General features: G+C 43.2%; 1 protein-coding gene across 3 annotated transcripts in view; it reads left to right on the plus strand.

The window, feature by feature from the left end:
- SYN2 (synapsin II) overlaps window positions 1-15,959 on the plus strand; it is a 154,516-nt gene that overhangs the window by 97,022 nt on the left and 41,535 nt on the right. For 2 of the 3 annotated variants that reach the window (XM_032458993.1, XM_032458992.1), the window contains exons 2-4: window positions 11,667-11,724; window positions 12,997-13,088; window positions 15,287-15,443. In XM_032458993.1, coding sequence (XP_032314884.1) covers window positions 11,667-11,724; window positions 12,997-13,088; window positions 15,287-15,443 — 307 coding nt within the window. Of the gene's footprint in view, window positions 1-10,159; window positions 10,501-11,666; window positions 11,725-12,996; window positions 13,089-15,286; window positions 15,444-15,959 lie in introns of those variants that run through there. The other variant, XM_032458994.1, reaches the window with a different exon arrangement.

A 15,959-nucleotide genomic window follows, 5' to 3' on the forward strand; every position in this document is an offset into this window, starting at 1 on the left:
CTTCGGGAGGTAATTAGGTTTAGGTGAGGTCATGAGGGTGGGGCCCCAGTGATGGAATTAGTGTCTTATAAGAAGGGGAAGAGAGACGGGAGCTGTCTTTCTCCACCATGTGAGAACACAGCAAGACGGTAACTGCCTGCAAGCCAGGAAGAGGTTTATCAGGAGTCAAACAGGTCAGCACTTTGACCTGGACTTCTCTGCCTCTAGACCTGTGAGAAATAACTGTCTGTTGTTTAAGCGCCTAGCCTGTGGTATTTTGTTACAGCAGCTGAGGAGATATATGTCTCTATCTATCTATCTCTCTATATAGATAACACATAGAAAATAGATTATATATTCTTTCTCTATGTATTTATATAGGTACGGAAATAGAGAGAAAAAATATAGGTGTATTTATAGATATATAAAGAGAGAGAGCTTTATTGTAAGGAATTGGCTCATGCATTCATGGAGGCTGAGAAGTCCTAGGATCTGTTGGACAACTGGAGACCCAAGAGAGCTGAAGGTATAGTTCCAGTCCAAGTCCAAAGGCAGAAGACTGATGTCCCAGCTCAAAAACAGTCAGACAGAGAGAGTAAATTCTTCCCTTACTCCTTTTTTTTCAGTCAGGCCTTCAATGGATTGAATTAGGTCCACTCACATTGGGAGGGCAGTCTGCTTTACTCAGTCCTGATTCAAATGTTAATTTCATGTAAATATTAATGCAAATGTAATGCAGAGACACCTTCACAGACACACCCAGAATACTGTTTAGCCAGTCTGGACACCTGTGGCTCTGTCAAGTAGACACAAAAAACTAACCCTGGTGTGCTTTGTATAAAGCATTGGTGAGTGTGAGGGTGCATGGCTGGGGCCTAGGAAAGAGGTGTAAGACAGTGTGCACCATCAGAGGTGATACGGTAGGGAGGGAGAGGCACAAATAAAATCAGCTGATGATACTAAGCTGAGTCTATTTAAAATGACAGGCTAATGCGTTTCAGACTAAGCTTTCAGAGGAAGGAGAAACCACTGCAGGGGCGAGGACAGGGAAGATTTCAGAAGGGAGCCATACTTGTTTTGGACCTTGAAAAATAAGGAGAGAGATGATTTCTTTTCTTTTTTTAATACTACTTTTCAAGTGGTCTCTAATATGCTTTAGGATGCATGCTAAAATGATTTATAAAAATTGTACTAGAAAAGAAAGTGGAAAACTCTTCATCCAATTTTCTTGAGACTGGAATAACCTTGACAATAATTTGGATAAAAACAATTAGAAAATGGTATTTGTCCTATTCCACTTAAAAATCTAGATGCATTCGTTCTTTGTAATATATTAAATAATAGAATACAATTAGGTGCTAAAAAGAACATTCTGTGATATAGTAAAGATTTATTCCTGGATCCAAAGGCTGGAATAAAAGTAGAAAATCTATGATTGCTTCACCGATGAATTCTCCCGAACATTTATGGTAGAAATAATACAAGTTTAACAAAAATATCTTACTTCCCAAGTCATTCTGTGAAGCCAGCATTATTATTCTGACACCAAATCAGGCAAAGACACTACAAGAATAGAAAACCACAAACCAAAATCCCCAATAAGCATAGTTGCAACAATTCTTAAGCATTTTAGCAAATTGGATACCATGATATATAAAAAGAATCATGCATCATGACCCAATGGGATTCATCCCAGGAACTCAAGTTTCAGGTAACATTTAAATATCAATGTAATTCACCCTCCAGCAAATGTAATAAGAAAAAAAAAAGTGTAAAAAGTCTTTGAGATTATCTTCTTTGTGTGTGTAAATGTGTGTGTGGTGAGAACGCATAGCAAAATTTTGTGGTAAGAACTCTTAGCAAATTTCAAGTTTACCATACGCTATTGTTAACTATCATCCCCATGCTATACATCAGATCTCCAAAACTCATTCATCTTGCATAACTGAAACTGTGGGCTCTGATCAACATCTCTTCATTTTCCCCTCCCTCAGCCATTCTATTCTCAGCTTCCAAGTTTGACTGTTTTAGATTCCACATATAAGTGAGATCATGCAGTCTTTATCTTTCTGTGTCTGCCTTATTTCACTTAGCATAATGTCCTCCAGGTTGATCCATGTAGTTGCAAATGGCAGCATTTCCTTTTTTTTTTTTTTTAAGGCCAAATCATGTTCTATCTTACGTATATATCATATTTTCTTTATCAATTTGTTTATCAATGGACATTTAGGTTGTTTCCATATATTGGATACTGTGAGAAAAGGGTGCTTTCTAAATGCAGCAACAGACAGAAGTGGTAGTTTGACAAGAGGTCGTTGGGAAACAGTTTCTGAATGGCAGATTGACATAGTGTCTGAATTCAGAGTCTGAATGTTAGTAGAACAGGGCTCTTGTGCAGGTTGTCCACTGCACAAGGGCACTTGACTGAGGAGACAAGATGGGGTGAAATGCAGCCCCACCTTCTGCTTGCCAAGCCAAGTTCCCTAGTGTAGGAATGTCTACCTGGAGGAAGGAACACCTTTTTCTAATTCAGACTCTGCAGCAGTCTTTCAGGACAGAAGTAGTGGGAGATAAGTTGAGGACAGAAGAGAGGGGCAGATCACAGAGGATGTTTCGAGATGGATAGCTTTGACCGTAGTGGTGAGTGTGGGTGTGGTTTGTGACCCAACACTGGAATTAAATCTGGAGATTTGCCAATGCTGGGATCCCTGTTTCTCTGGTATAAAATAAATCCATATGTTTTGAAAATTATACTTGCTTGATGTTTCTCCAAAGCAAACTTCAATACTGACCTACTTAACTCCAATATAAAATCAGCCTGATTTAATTTTATAAGCCAGTCATGCAAAGTGAATCTGTCCCACGACTCCAAATCATTCTGTTCTGTAGCTCCACTATAATTACAGACAAATGCTTCTCATCTTCCCCCCATGTGAATCCTGAGTTATAGGATTCTTTTTTCCCTCTGTGTTTGATAATCTTGTTATCTTGTGATGCTGCATCATTTAATTATTCCCCAAAATAGAGATCTTCAGAAAATCTGCTCAGAAAAAGTGATTTGCTGTTCCTAACTGAAGTCACAGCTGGTGTGTTTACTCAGAAATTAGTCATTTTCAGAACTCTGAGATTGCTGTTTTTCTCAAGGGGTCTTATCTGCCATCTAAGTCTGTTGCAGCCCTCCTGCAGATCCGTTGAGGGAATTTTATAAACTCCAGAGAAGGACTCACTAGGTATCCTCAGAGATCTGCAAGCCCAGGACTCTATCAGATTGAGCCTGGCTCCTCTCTCTGATAACACCCTCCAAATGTCTAGCTGCGTTCAATTCAATAACTCCATACACATTTCCTAAGCATCTGCTATGTGCCAAAGAGTAGGACAGGCCTCGGGGCTACAAAAATGACTAGAGCACAGTCCCCACCTAAAGAAATATGCAGTCTCTAAACTTACCATCGCAAGTGCTGAAATTGAATTTTAGTAGCTCTGCCACCTACTCACTGCTACTTTTAAGCAAGTCACTTAATTTATCTGAGCCTTCTTTTCCTATAAAACCAGTAACATTGAAATGATGTTCCTGTAAGGCATGAAATATCGTGCGATTAATGTGGTTCTCTGGGAGAATAACGTGGAGAGTGTATATGGGCACTCAAGTTGTCTTTCCATCCTTTACACTCTTCTGTCCCCTTCAGATCTTTACTTTTACAGACTGAAGAAGACTCATTATGCCAATCTTTCCTAAAATCAGAGCCTTTTCATTTTGTTCTGTTTTTCTCTGGGCCATTTCAACTTTAATCATGTCATTTGTGTTTAGATAAGTGGCCCTTTAATATGCTGTATCACAAATATGTGAAAGTACGATGCCTTGTCCAAGATGAGGTCAGAGTGTGAGAAACTCTTCATGTTGAGTTTCCAATAAACTTTCTGATGATAACCAACAATTTTTCACCTTTCACTCTCTCAGTCTTTTTGTGTTTTGTCTGTGACATCTCACGGGACTAATGTCCTCAGGAAACAATTTTCTGTCATTTGAGGTTCTTTTTCTGGATTGTAGTTGAGCACTCATGATCCCCTGGTAAAATCACTTCCCATTGAATATGTTTTCTTACACTTAGTCACATTACAACTCCTCTGCCACTTTTCTGCCCACGTCCACATCTTCTTTCACGTTATCCCTCATCAACTTGGCATTTTAATCCTTGGAAGAGCGGAATGCCATCTGCAAACTTGGCAATTTCCCCATGCACTCTCTTCCAGATCATTTATATGAATGTTCACTAAGACACCATGCAGCTTGCTTTCTATCTAAGAAGTACTTTAGTTGCAGAGAATTTGATTTAACAGTTTAATCACTGAATTAATAATGTCAAAAACCAGCCACAGAACATTGCTGTTATCCAGAAAAGTGGTCACTTCTTCCTATTATCTGTTTCCTATTCCTAAATCAATTATCCATAATAGACATTTCTCTATGTACTGGAAGAAAATTTCATGGTTCACGAATTAGATAACAAGTCCATAATTGAGTTAAGAACCCCTTTTCCAGTATAAAGCCTACCTACTTGAGGTCTCATTTAATGTCCTTGTTCCAAAACATCTATAGGTGTCCAATACTACTTTCTATCACTTAATTAAATCCTATGTTTAAATATCACTGTCATTGCCAGCTAGCATCTATGTTCCTAGGCCTAATCAATCGAATGATCAGTCGAGTTGCCAGATGAGTGTTGTGCAGTAGCTGTTGGTTTGCCACGTACCAGTGGAAGAGCAAGTCCTGAAGTCTAGTTACTGCACCAGCTTCTCAAATGATCTCGAGCCCTGGTTGGCTCCCTCCAGTTTCTTCCGTGTTCCAGATACATCTTAGCACATCTGATCGTGTCACCTCTCTGCTTTAAAATCTTTGACAGTGTTTTGGGAGACAGTTGGGAAAACTTGAATATAGACTCAGTAAAGATGTTTAAAATTACCATTAATTACTAAATAATAAATATTAAAAAATCAGTAACCTAGGATAGGTAAATCCATAAAGAGAAAGTAAATTAGAGGTTTACTAGGGACTAGAGGGGAAGGAGGCAGGGAGGAATGGGCAATTGTTGCTTAATGGCCACAGAGTTTCTGTTTTGAATGATGAAAAAGTTTTGGAAATAGTGATGTTGGTTCCACAACATTGTGGGTGTACTAAATGCCACTGAATTATACACGTGGAAATGGTTAAAATGGCGAATATTTGCTGTATATATTTTGCCGCAACAAAAAAATGTTTAAGCTGTTACCAGTTAGAGATAATACTTAAAATGTTGTAAGAGAAAACATGATATTTGGAATGTGCTTTAAAACACAGAAACATAGTCCCAACAACAACAGTGAGGATGATACATGGAAAAGACAGGCAAAATGTTGATAAACACTGAAGATTGAGTTTTTCATAATAGAAAATTTAAACAAGATCTTCTGGAGGCTAGCCATCACGTCCCAGCTACTCAGCCTGACATCTGAAGGTCTTGGACAGTCTGGCCCTTTCTCTGGAGCTGAGGCCTGCAGAGCCCCTCCCCCAGTCAACGGGGCTTTCAGTTCTGCTTTCTCCTTCTATGAGGCAAATTCCTCCTCATTCTTTAAGACTCAGCTAGTCTCTGGGGCCTTCCCAGACTCCTCCAGGCCAAGAGAACTCCCTCCGTTGGGTTCCCACAGTGCCTTGTGCAGTGATACTGCTCCCCACTGCCCTGGGGGCTCCCTGCAGGCAGAGGAAGCTGACTTTTCACTGCACGTCTTTCTGAGCTGTGTGCAGCTTTTGTGGCTGTTGTAGTTGTGTGCATTCAATATTTTTTTAAGGGACTTCTCCCTTAAAAAAGCGGGAATGTGAATACTAGTTATAAAGCGTAAGAGTTGAAAGGGACCTTCGCAATCACCCGTATGCACACAGGTCTCCCTTTCTAGACTGCTTTTTCTACTTGCCAACTCCTAATGCATTTTTACATTTTCAGCTCCTACCACCGGGTGTTCGGTAAATCGTTGCTGAATTTGCTGACAAATTACAGCCTTTCTTTCTACAGATGGCCAATTAACTATCTAGCTATTTTAGAAGAAATAGTTAATTTTCAGGGGCGGTTTGTCAGAGCAGCAAATAAGCACCTGGAGGGCCACCACTGGGTCAGGGAGCCAGCGAAGCCAGGGGGTGAGGGAGTGTGGTGGGTGCGCAGCACACATCTTGCCAGGGGGTGGCGGCAGGAGCTCACAAACTCTCCAAGGCCCTCAGGCCTGGTTTTACCCTTCGCGTGTAGGATGGGAAATAAGAACCCTCTCCTATTCCTGATTTATTTTCTAACTTCTTTACGCCTCGAGACACTTGACCGAAAGAACAGGGCCTGAGTTATAGACACTGAGAGCCAGAAACTAGGCACCTTGTTAGAGATAAGTGTCCAGACAAGTGCTAGGCATTTATTAGGGGCATTGTTAGTGCTTTTGTCTTCTAGCTTGAGGTTTCCACCCTTGTGCAGGCCTCAGGCACCCAGGGAGGGTGTTCGGTCCTTTAGTTCCAGTGTGGATGGAGATTGAGAACAGATTTTCACGTGGGGAAGAAGAGGGAAGAAAGACCATGACACCGGGATGTGCACAGGCGAGAAGAGAGAAGATGGCGGGGCCTGCAGAGACAGACTCAGTCCACCCAGTCCTGAGGGTGGCCTCCTCTGATTTTCTACATCCGTCCAGCCAAAACTATCACTCCTACCATCTCCAGTCAGTAAGCAAGCACCGATTGTGAATAAGTACACAGCTCGGGGAAGGAGCTGGAAGTTTATAGATACGATGATTATATTTGTTCACGCCGTAGCTCGGAGCATATGACAATGGGACATAATCAATATTGAAAATCCAATTTGTTGGAAAATCCAGGGCTCATATATGGATGGTCCTTGCTCTGAAGTAGAGTTGCATAATCCAGTGGTCTGAGGCTGGGGTGGGAGAGAGGTATCACAGGTTATTAGACAATTGAGTTTGAAAGGTGACATCAGATGATGATGCTATGAACCAAATATGATGAGTAGACAGTAAATGGGAAGAAAGTTCAGGAGAAGAAGAAGCCCTGGCTGTGGTATTAGTAAAACAGCAGTAATACCTGGTGCATAAATGTTTGTTGTGCTTTGCTGATAGTACTTCATATTTACAAAACATTTCAGAGTTCCTGAAACACTTTCATGTCAGTGATTCTCATCTGGCTTCATTAAGTCTTAACAGCAACTTGTGAGTCAGGTGTTATTAAATGAGATAAAATACAGAAAGCACTTAGGATAGTGATTAGGAGGTAGTGAATGTTTGCCATTATTATTAAAATCGTCATTAGCCCTATTTTATACATGAGGAAACTGAGGCTCAGAGAGGCTGTTACTTGCCCAGAGTCACACAGCTGAGAAGTGGTAGAACTCAGCCTGAACTCAGTTCCCCTGGCTCCTATTTCCAGAACTTTCCCCATTATCCCATCTATAAAGAGGGAGTATTTAAGCTAAGCTTGCCAAGGCTCAGCCAAGTTTTGAGGCAGCCTTAGCAGAGAAGTCTCTGATGATGTCTCCTCAGCCTTCTGAGCCCTAGTTGGTAGGTGGTTGGGAATTGCTGAGGATATTCTGTGCCCCTGAGTAAGAAGAGTTAAATCTGGGAGCATCTACTCATTTTAGCAGCAAGAGGAGATGGTTCATTGCCTAGTCCATCAAGGAAGCTGCAAGTCATTAAACTCACATAGATCCTCAGCTGCTAGGCTTGTTAAGAAAATGTTACAATAGGGGGAAATTGACAACACAGAGACCATAGATATTTTTAGTCTGCGTCTCAAGGATGTACATCTTGGGTTCTGTTTAGATTGAGCACAAGAGGGTGAATTTGGATTGATTTGACAAGACTGGCAGTCAGAAAGTCCTTACTGAGCACCTTTTCTGTGCCTAGCATATGCACGGGACTGTGGGGTCACCCAAGAGGGGCAAAGTAACTTTCCCAAACTTTCAAACACTGGGGAGAGTGATATAAATTTTTTCTTGGCTGGGGGGAAGTGTGCCAACATCAGTAAAAATTCTTGTGTCTATTTCCTGCACCAGAAATTCTTCAGTAAATTGTTTATCTTTCTAATGTACAATGTGGTGACTGACTACAGTTGATAATACAGTATTATATACTTAAAATTTGCTAGAAGAGTAGATCTCAAGTGTTCTCACCACACACACACACACACACGCACACACACACTAGGTAATAATGTGAGGTGATGAATGTGTTAATTAACTGATTGTGGTTATCCCATTTCACAAAGCATACATATATCAAATCATCATGGTGTACACTTTAAATATTATAATTTTATGTGTCAGTTGTACCTTAATAAAGCTAGAAAAAATTTATCTTATGAATATATTCTTAAATGTAAGCCATTGTAGGTCTGTTTGTAATAGCAAAAACAACCCCAAAACTGGAAATCTAAGCACTCACCAGTAAATATTGGTTAAATTACTGTATAATCTTCAAATGGAATCTTCTACAACTATTAAAAAAGGAAGAGGTCTATCAGGATGTGCTGGAAAAAATATCACTAAGATATATTTTAATTGAAGTATAACTGACTGACAATAATATATTAGTTTTTTGCATACAGCATAGTAATTCAATATTTTTCTAGATTATACTCTATACAAAGTTATTATAAAGTAGTAAATAGTAGGCTATCCCATGTTCATGGATTGGAAGAATTCATATTGTTAAAATGTCCACAGTACCCAAAGGACTGATAGATTTTTAAGTGCAATAAAAATAAAATTAAGGTTCAGAAAGGAAGAGTTTATATAGCATGATGCTATATGTATGTTTGAAGGATATATATATATTCAGACATTTGCACACATTTTCCCAGCGCTGGAAGGGTATGCTTGCAACTGGTAATTGGGAGTATGTGTGCTGACAGAGGAACGGGAAAGGAGAAATGTATTTTTCATCTTATTCTTTTAAGTGCTTTTGAAGATAGATTGATTGGTTTAACCATGTGACATACTTTTTTTCCCCTTAATTTAAGCCGCTTGCCTATATGGTCACACTGCCAAAAAGGGGCACAGCTGGGATTCCCACCCAGCCTGTGATTCCAGAGCCCTGTGGTCCAGAACCCCTTTGGATCCTAGCACACTGCCTCCTAACATTGCTCTCTTGGGATCAGGAAGTAATTGTGTCACTTGCTTGTAAGTTAGAAAACTTTTCATGAAAACACCTGGGAGAGTGTGCTCATTCTCCAGAAGAAGGGTCTGTGCCCCAATGCCTGCCATCTTGGCTCTTTCTCTGTAGGACTGTGGCTCAGCCAAAGAAGGTCAGTGACCTTGAGGCAGGAAACACAAACTAAGGTTTCCAACAGGACAAACCACCTTAAGGAAAAGGCATTAAGATAATTGGAGAGGTGGGGGTGGGGAGAAGACATGAAAACAGTATCATTAGCCAACTTGGTCAGCAGGCAGGTGCAGGAAGTGGCAGATAAATGCGGCCAGAATCTATAAACATACTTCAATATCAGTGTTCAAAACTGACAAAATAAATGAGTGAATTAGAGAACTTGGGAGCATCTGAGTATCTAGAGATAAACTCGTAGTTCTAAGCTTAACTCCTATGACCTTTTCTGGGATTTGAGCATATTATTTAACTGCTCTGGGTTTGTTTCCCCATTGGTCAAAGGGATAGCATTGTCTGTCCCGGCTGCTTCACTGAGTTGTAAGGAACAAATAAGGCAAAGAATGTGCTTTGAAAATGCAAAGCATCCCTTAGAATGAGAGGTTATTGTTAGTGTCTCCAGACTTACCTCACAGGAGAGCTATTTTGAGACAGGAAGGTGGGAGGAGGCATCAGAAAAGCATTGCTGGAAACAAGGTAGACACCTCACCAACACAAGGAAGGAACCTCATCAGACCATGTACTCTAGTTCCTCCTTTTATAGTTGTGGACAAAGACCTACAGGTCCTCTAGATCTGCAGAGCAGTGATGGCGCCATGTGCACACTATTATTTAGACCCATAAATAAGCTGGAGCAGTAGCCAAAGGGATGGGATGTGCTACAGGCCCCCTGCTTGAGGGGCTTGCTGGGCTATGAAGGTGGAACAGGGTCTGGAAGCAAGCTGATGAAGCTGAGTAAGGAATTGGGGCAGAGGTGGGACTTCAGTGATCCAGCTCCACGATGGCTGAGTGCCTCTGAGGAACAATTTGAGGGTAGCCAGGGACTTGGATAGGACAAACGACAACTTCCTGGAACAGGCTGTTCCAGAAACCAGAGAGGAAAGGAAATAGTCTGGCCTGATCCTGGGTAGTTCACAGGAACCAGGGTAGGAAGCAGTGGTAGTGGAATTAGTGCTCACAACATCAAGTCCCTCTTGAGCAGAAGAAGGAAAACGGGAAAAGAAACATGCAACACAGCGCACGGGGCAAGTCCGTTTATGTAGTGATAAGAGTGAAGATGGAGAGAATGAAGGAGCAGAGGGAGACAGTGCCGTGCAGCGCCAGGGGCACTGGATTCGGACTTGGGTGTGAATCCTGGCTCTGTCACTAACTTGCCATGTGACCTTGAATCTGCCATTTTCCTCCTCTGAATCTTGGTTTCCTCATCTTGAACGTGAATACCTTTCTCTGGATCTTGTAAGTCGTTATGAGGATTAAATGGGGTATTCTTGAAAGCAACTAGTACATAATTCCTAGAACATGATGCCCAATAAATGTTAGTTTATCCCTTTTGGGACTTTTAGAAAACCTCCAGTGGAACATACTAATTTGGAATTTCAAGCATTGGGAAAGCAAGCTCCACCTACCTAACAGGTACAGTGTGGAAAGTCCTTTGTTACAGATGGAAAACCAGCCTAAATACACAGATGAGAAAATCTGGGAGGGAGGCTAGGTGAAAGGCACAGTAGCAATGTATATATAAGTATAAGCGTAAACCCATTCCCCTTACCAGTGGCTGTGAGGCCATTAATGCATTAATGTGAGGTTCCTCCAGATCTGAGACAAAATGGGAAGATAATCAGTACAGTGTATGTAAGTTTGACTCATTCCCTTGACTACTCAGAAATACAGCATAAGTTTTGTGTTCAATTATAGTAGCTTTCTTCAGCCACCCCCCCCCTTTTTCTGGTATAATTAACTCTCCTTCATTCATTGATTGTCCTTTAATCCTTATTTTGTTGGTTATATTTGCTTTTTAAATTATTAATTGCCTCAAATCCTTTTTGGAAGTATGAGTATGAAGAAGTAGAATGGTAACAGTTTCTTTAGAAACTAAAACTCCAAAGGTGGAAACCAACTAGAAAATCTGAGTGAAATTAGGATGGGGGAAGACAAGGGAACTATAGAGATTTATAAAATTGACCTAGGCTTTACCAGAGGTAACATTAAGGAAATTCCTACTTCTAGACTTCTTCTGTAGCTGAGGATATTATCATAAAATCACAAAACCTGAGAGTGAAAGTTTCACGCTCGGTTTATTTCATGGATGGGCAAGTTGATCACAGAGCAGAGGCAGTGATTTGCTTGAGGGTCCCTCATGGTGACCCAGTAGCAGAACTAGGGTGCGACCCTAACCAGGTCTCTTGACTCTCATTCCAGGATCCTGTCTGCTATAGTCCTCTTTGTGAGAATGAATTTCTTGCCTCGAACTAATTTGTGTGGGTTTTTTTTTTTTTCTTTCCCTTTTCCAGGGCCAAGTGCTTTCGGGGCAAAAAAGTCCTTGGAGATTATGATATCAAAGTGGAACAGGTAACCAGCCTGGAGCCCAGGGTTGCTTCTGTGTCATCTTTGTTCTCTCTTGACATTCCAGAGTGAACCACCTCGTTCTGCCAAATGGAGAACAGTGTCCATCACTAGCATCCAGTCTCTCTATCTCCTCCCCCGACCCCCACCCTTTCCAGGACTGTTCTCTCTACGAGACCCAGTCCTGAAGGCTGCATTTTCAGCTTCCCTGACTTCTTTTCATGGTTCTGGTGTCTGGAGGGAGGCAAGCAGTGTGGCCCTTAGGGCCCTCTTGCAGTGCAGGGTTCTCAGGCTGAGGAACACTAGAGGAATATCTTCCTAGGACATGGCCACACCTCCACTTTGCTGGTGGCGTGGTCCTCCTGGGTGGGCCCACGTCTGCCATTCAGGTGTGCGGCCTCCAGTGGTGCCCCCTCTGTGCCTGAGGCTACTCTTCAGAGAGAACTTAGAAAAGAACACTGCCTGGCTTTAATGCAGTGAAGTGCTGAAAGGCTCGTTTTTAAAAAATATTCCTCTATCCTCTGCTTCATGATAAATAGAGGTTTGGTCCATCTGAGTGGAGAGGAGGATGTCCAGTTTAAAGAATATGTGTATTTTCTATGTAATGATAGAAGCTACTCATCATTCCTTACACAGTGTGCTGTGATTTACAGAGTACTTTTCCTATCCATTATCGCATTCTATTCTTGAAATTACTTGTTAGATAGGCAAGGGTGATAAAAATTATTCCCATTTTTTAGGTGGGAGAAGCTGTCCCCCGAGAGAGAACGAGTAACTTGCCTGTAGCATCTTGTGCATCTAGTTGGGTACAGAGCAGAACTAAAACCCAGTTGCCTAAACTAAAACTTAGTGCTTTCATGGTGAAGAAGGGCATGTTTGCCCCAGTTTGCATTCCCGCTCTGCAGCGAGGCAGCACAAAAGATACTGGGCTGGGAAGTTGGAAGGACCTGAGTTTTGCTCCTGTCTCTGCCAACAAAAATTTTTGTTTGTCCAAAAAAGTCACTTAACAGCTCCTTTGGTAGATAGGGACAATTCTCTCTGCCCCTCCTGCCTCAGAGAGTAGCTGTAGAGTTAGATGAGGTCAGTTTGTGAAAATGCTCTGAAAACCGTAAATGAACGTTTGGTGGTAAGGATGCTGCTGCCGCCACGTATAGGACTTGGCAGAGTCACGACTGTGGGCTGAGTCCCCTACTCTTATTTTTATTTATTTATTTTATCATAGTAAAAAAACACGTAACATGAAATCTACCCTCTTAATCCCCTCCCGTTATTTTCCAGGCGGAGTTTTCGGAGCTCAACCTGGTGGCCCATGCAGATGGAACCTACGCTGTGGACATGCAGGTGCTCCGCAACGGCACCAAGGTTGTCCGGTAAGATCCTTTCTGCCCTCGGGGTCACTGTCATTCTCTCCAGGGTTACCGTCTGTGGCTTGCAGAGGTGGTTTCACAGTCAAGTGATGGAGTGGAATGGTATTGTTGTGAATAGTGCACGGGACTGAATGGTCTGTGCTGGGTGGACGTGGCAGAAGAAGGCAGAGGAAACCAGCCCCTGCCCTTAGGGAGGTCTTAGTCCAGAGGTAGAGAAAGCTCCATGGACTCAGAGCTCACGCGTAGAGGTAACCGGATTCCTGTCAGCGGTGTTCCAGGACTCCAGCCCTACCTCAGCTAGGGCAGTCCTGTGCTTTTCTCTCTGAATATATTTCCCCTGAAAAACAGGATTCCATTGCTTAAAAAAAAAAAAAGTTTGAAAACCTCTTCTCTAGTTTAACCTCCTATTTTACATTGATTTGTTTAGATTCACTCAGCGAGTTGGTGGCAGAACCTTGTATTCCTTGTGAATTCTTTTAACTCCCAGCCCCGTGTTCTTCTAAATTCCGAATTCCTGGGACTCATAAGTCTGATGGGAAAGCCTGGGGTTGGAAGGGACATTGGAGGTGGAAGAAAATTTGCAATTACAAGGCACTTAGGTGGCAGGTGGGGTGTTGGGTGACTTACAGACGTGATCAGATATCATACAGCAGTTCTGTGAGGGAAAATCATTTCCACAGTGTATTCTTCCCAGCCTGGCTTCACGTTTTCAGACATCAGGGTCTTGCTCCAGGAAGTCTTCACTTCACCCTCTTCCCTGCATCAATCTGCAGTCCTCTGAAACTGAGGCCTCCAGTGTCCAGCAGGACCTGGATCAGGGACAGGGAAGGCAGAACCGGGTGTCTGGAGCCTCATGTCAGGAAATGTGAGCTCATCCATCCCAGAGACTGAGGAAGACAGAAGAAAAGATGTCTGTCTGGAAGGGGAGTGAGCTCAGGGAGCTCCTGCTAGAGAGAACGACAGGTTCCTCCAACTGCAGATGGAGTGAGTCACAGGGATGTGTGACACCAGCCAGTGGTGACAGAAAGGCCTATAGCAAGTGCTGGGTGGTTTCTGGCAAAAATAAGGCAGGCCCTTCCAGTTAGCAGGGTGGAAACTTAAGAGCTGACCTCAAGTCTAGAGTTCAGTTCCTGTAACTGGGATGTCAGGTTTGGTCTCAGGTGTACAGCTGGAGCCAGTTTCCCAGAATGAGGGCACAAGGTGGTAGGAGCACAGGCCGTACTGACTAGGTGCTCAGTCCCCTGAGTGACTGAGGAAGGGTCCTTCCATCCACTTTAGAAGACTGGTTTCTGGGCCTGGGTGGGACTAGAGCTATAGATGGGGATTGGACGGGTGCCTGGGCAGAGAACCAGTTAGGTCATTGCACATGGAGTGAAACGGCCAAGGCCTTGAGCCTTGAGGGCCAGTGCTGCCACAGAACTGCCTCTCTGAGAAGGGGGGTTCCTCTGGAGTCAGGACATGAAGACGTGGGCCCTGGTCCTGAGGAGCAGCTGTGGCTGGGAGCTTTGTTGGCCAGAGGTGAAATGCAGGGAACATTCTGAGCTTTCAGTGCTCCCTGTAGCCAGTTGCTCAACCTCAGTTCTGCGAAAAATATTTCCACCCCTCCCTAGTGTCCGCTTTGGAAGAATAACATTAGGAAGTCTGGTGTCTGTACTCAGCCTGGACCCTTGCTCTCCTGGAGTGGGGAGCTGCTGCTGAAGGCGTTGCCTGTTTTAAGGAGCAGCTTTAAGGAGTCGGGGCAGGATGTGGAGACCAGGGATCTACATGGCAGGGTGATGAAGTCAGCTAAGTCTGTTGTCCTCAGAGTCTGCTGGGTTCCCTTGGAGTACAGTGCTGGAGCCGCGAGAGCTTAAGTTCTCATACTGCCCCGTAGGGACAGGGGGGATCCTTGTCCATTAAAGGTGTGAGGATCTAAATGTGTTTCTTCCCTCCTCAGGGCATTTGTACCTTAGAAAAACGCAAGGCTTAACCCAGAAGAATAAGAGAATTTAAGAAAGCTGTTCTTCAAATCGCCTTTGAAAAATGCTATATGTAAAACCTCATGTCCCAGTCCCTAAAAGAATAATAATGATAAAATGAGGGGCTTAGCCCAGGTAGCCCCGAAGGCCTCTTCTCTGTCTTGGGCTTTAGAAATGGAAGACAAGGTGACGTATGACCTGAGGTACTGGTTGATGGCAGACCTGCTTCTACGTTCTTCCCAGGTCCTTCCGGCCGGACTTTGTGCTCATCCGGCAGCATGCGTTTGGCATGGCGGAGAATGAGGACTTCCGCCACCTGGTCATCGGCATGCAATACGCAGGCCTCCCCAGCGTCAACTCCCTGGAGTCCATTTACAACTTCTGTGACAAGCCATGGGTGGTAAGTGAGGTCCCCTCCCCCCAGGTAAAAGAGTAGGACCCAGGTCCTCTATTTCCCAGCCTCCCAGGAGGCACCACAAGTAATCCAGATTCAGGAGGCACCAGCTGGGACACAGGGTAGGGTCACTCTCACAGTGACATTGTCATCATAGGCTGGGCCATCTTTGCTGCAGAGTGGACCTTTGGCGTCACAGCGAAGTCACACAAAGATTCTGTAAAGAAGCCCTCACAGGTCTGTAGGCTGTGTCCTTAGCCATAGGATGCAACAATAAAAATACCTGTTTCCCGCCTCTGAAAGGTCTAACCATTGGAAAGGCCTGAAGCCAGTAGGGACTCAGGGGATGGTCCATCTCAGAGGGATGTTAGTGTCAGAGTTCTGCCAAGTGTTTAAATGAGATTTATCCACACACATATCAATCAGACACTTACATGCACCGAAAGTTTCCCCAGAGATCATCACATCTCACCCCTTCATGGCAGAGATGTGAAAATTATGGAAGGAAGGTAAGGAGTATAA

Source organism: Camelus ferus, chromosome 17 (assembly GCF_009834535.1).
Source record: "Camelus ferus isolate YT-003-E chromosome 17, BCGSAC_Cfer_1.0, whole genome shotgun sequence".
In the NCBI taxonomy this organism is placed as follows: domain Eukaryota; kingdom Metazoa; phylum Chordata; class Mammalia; order Artiodactyla; family Camelidae; genus Camelus; species Camelus ferus.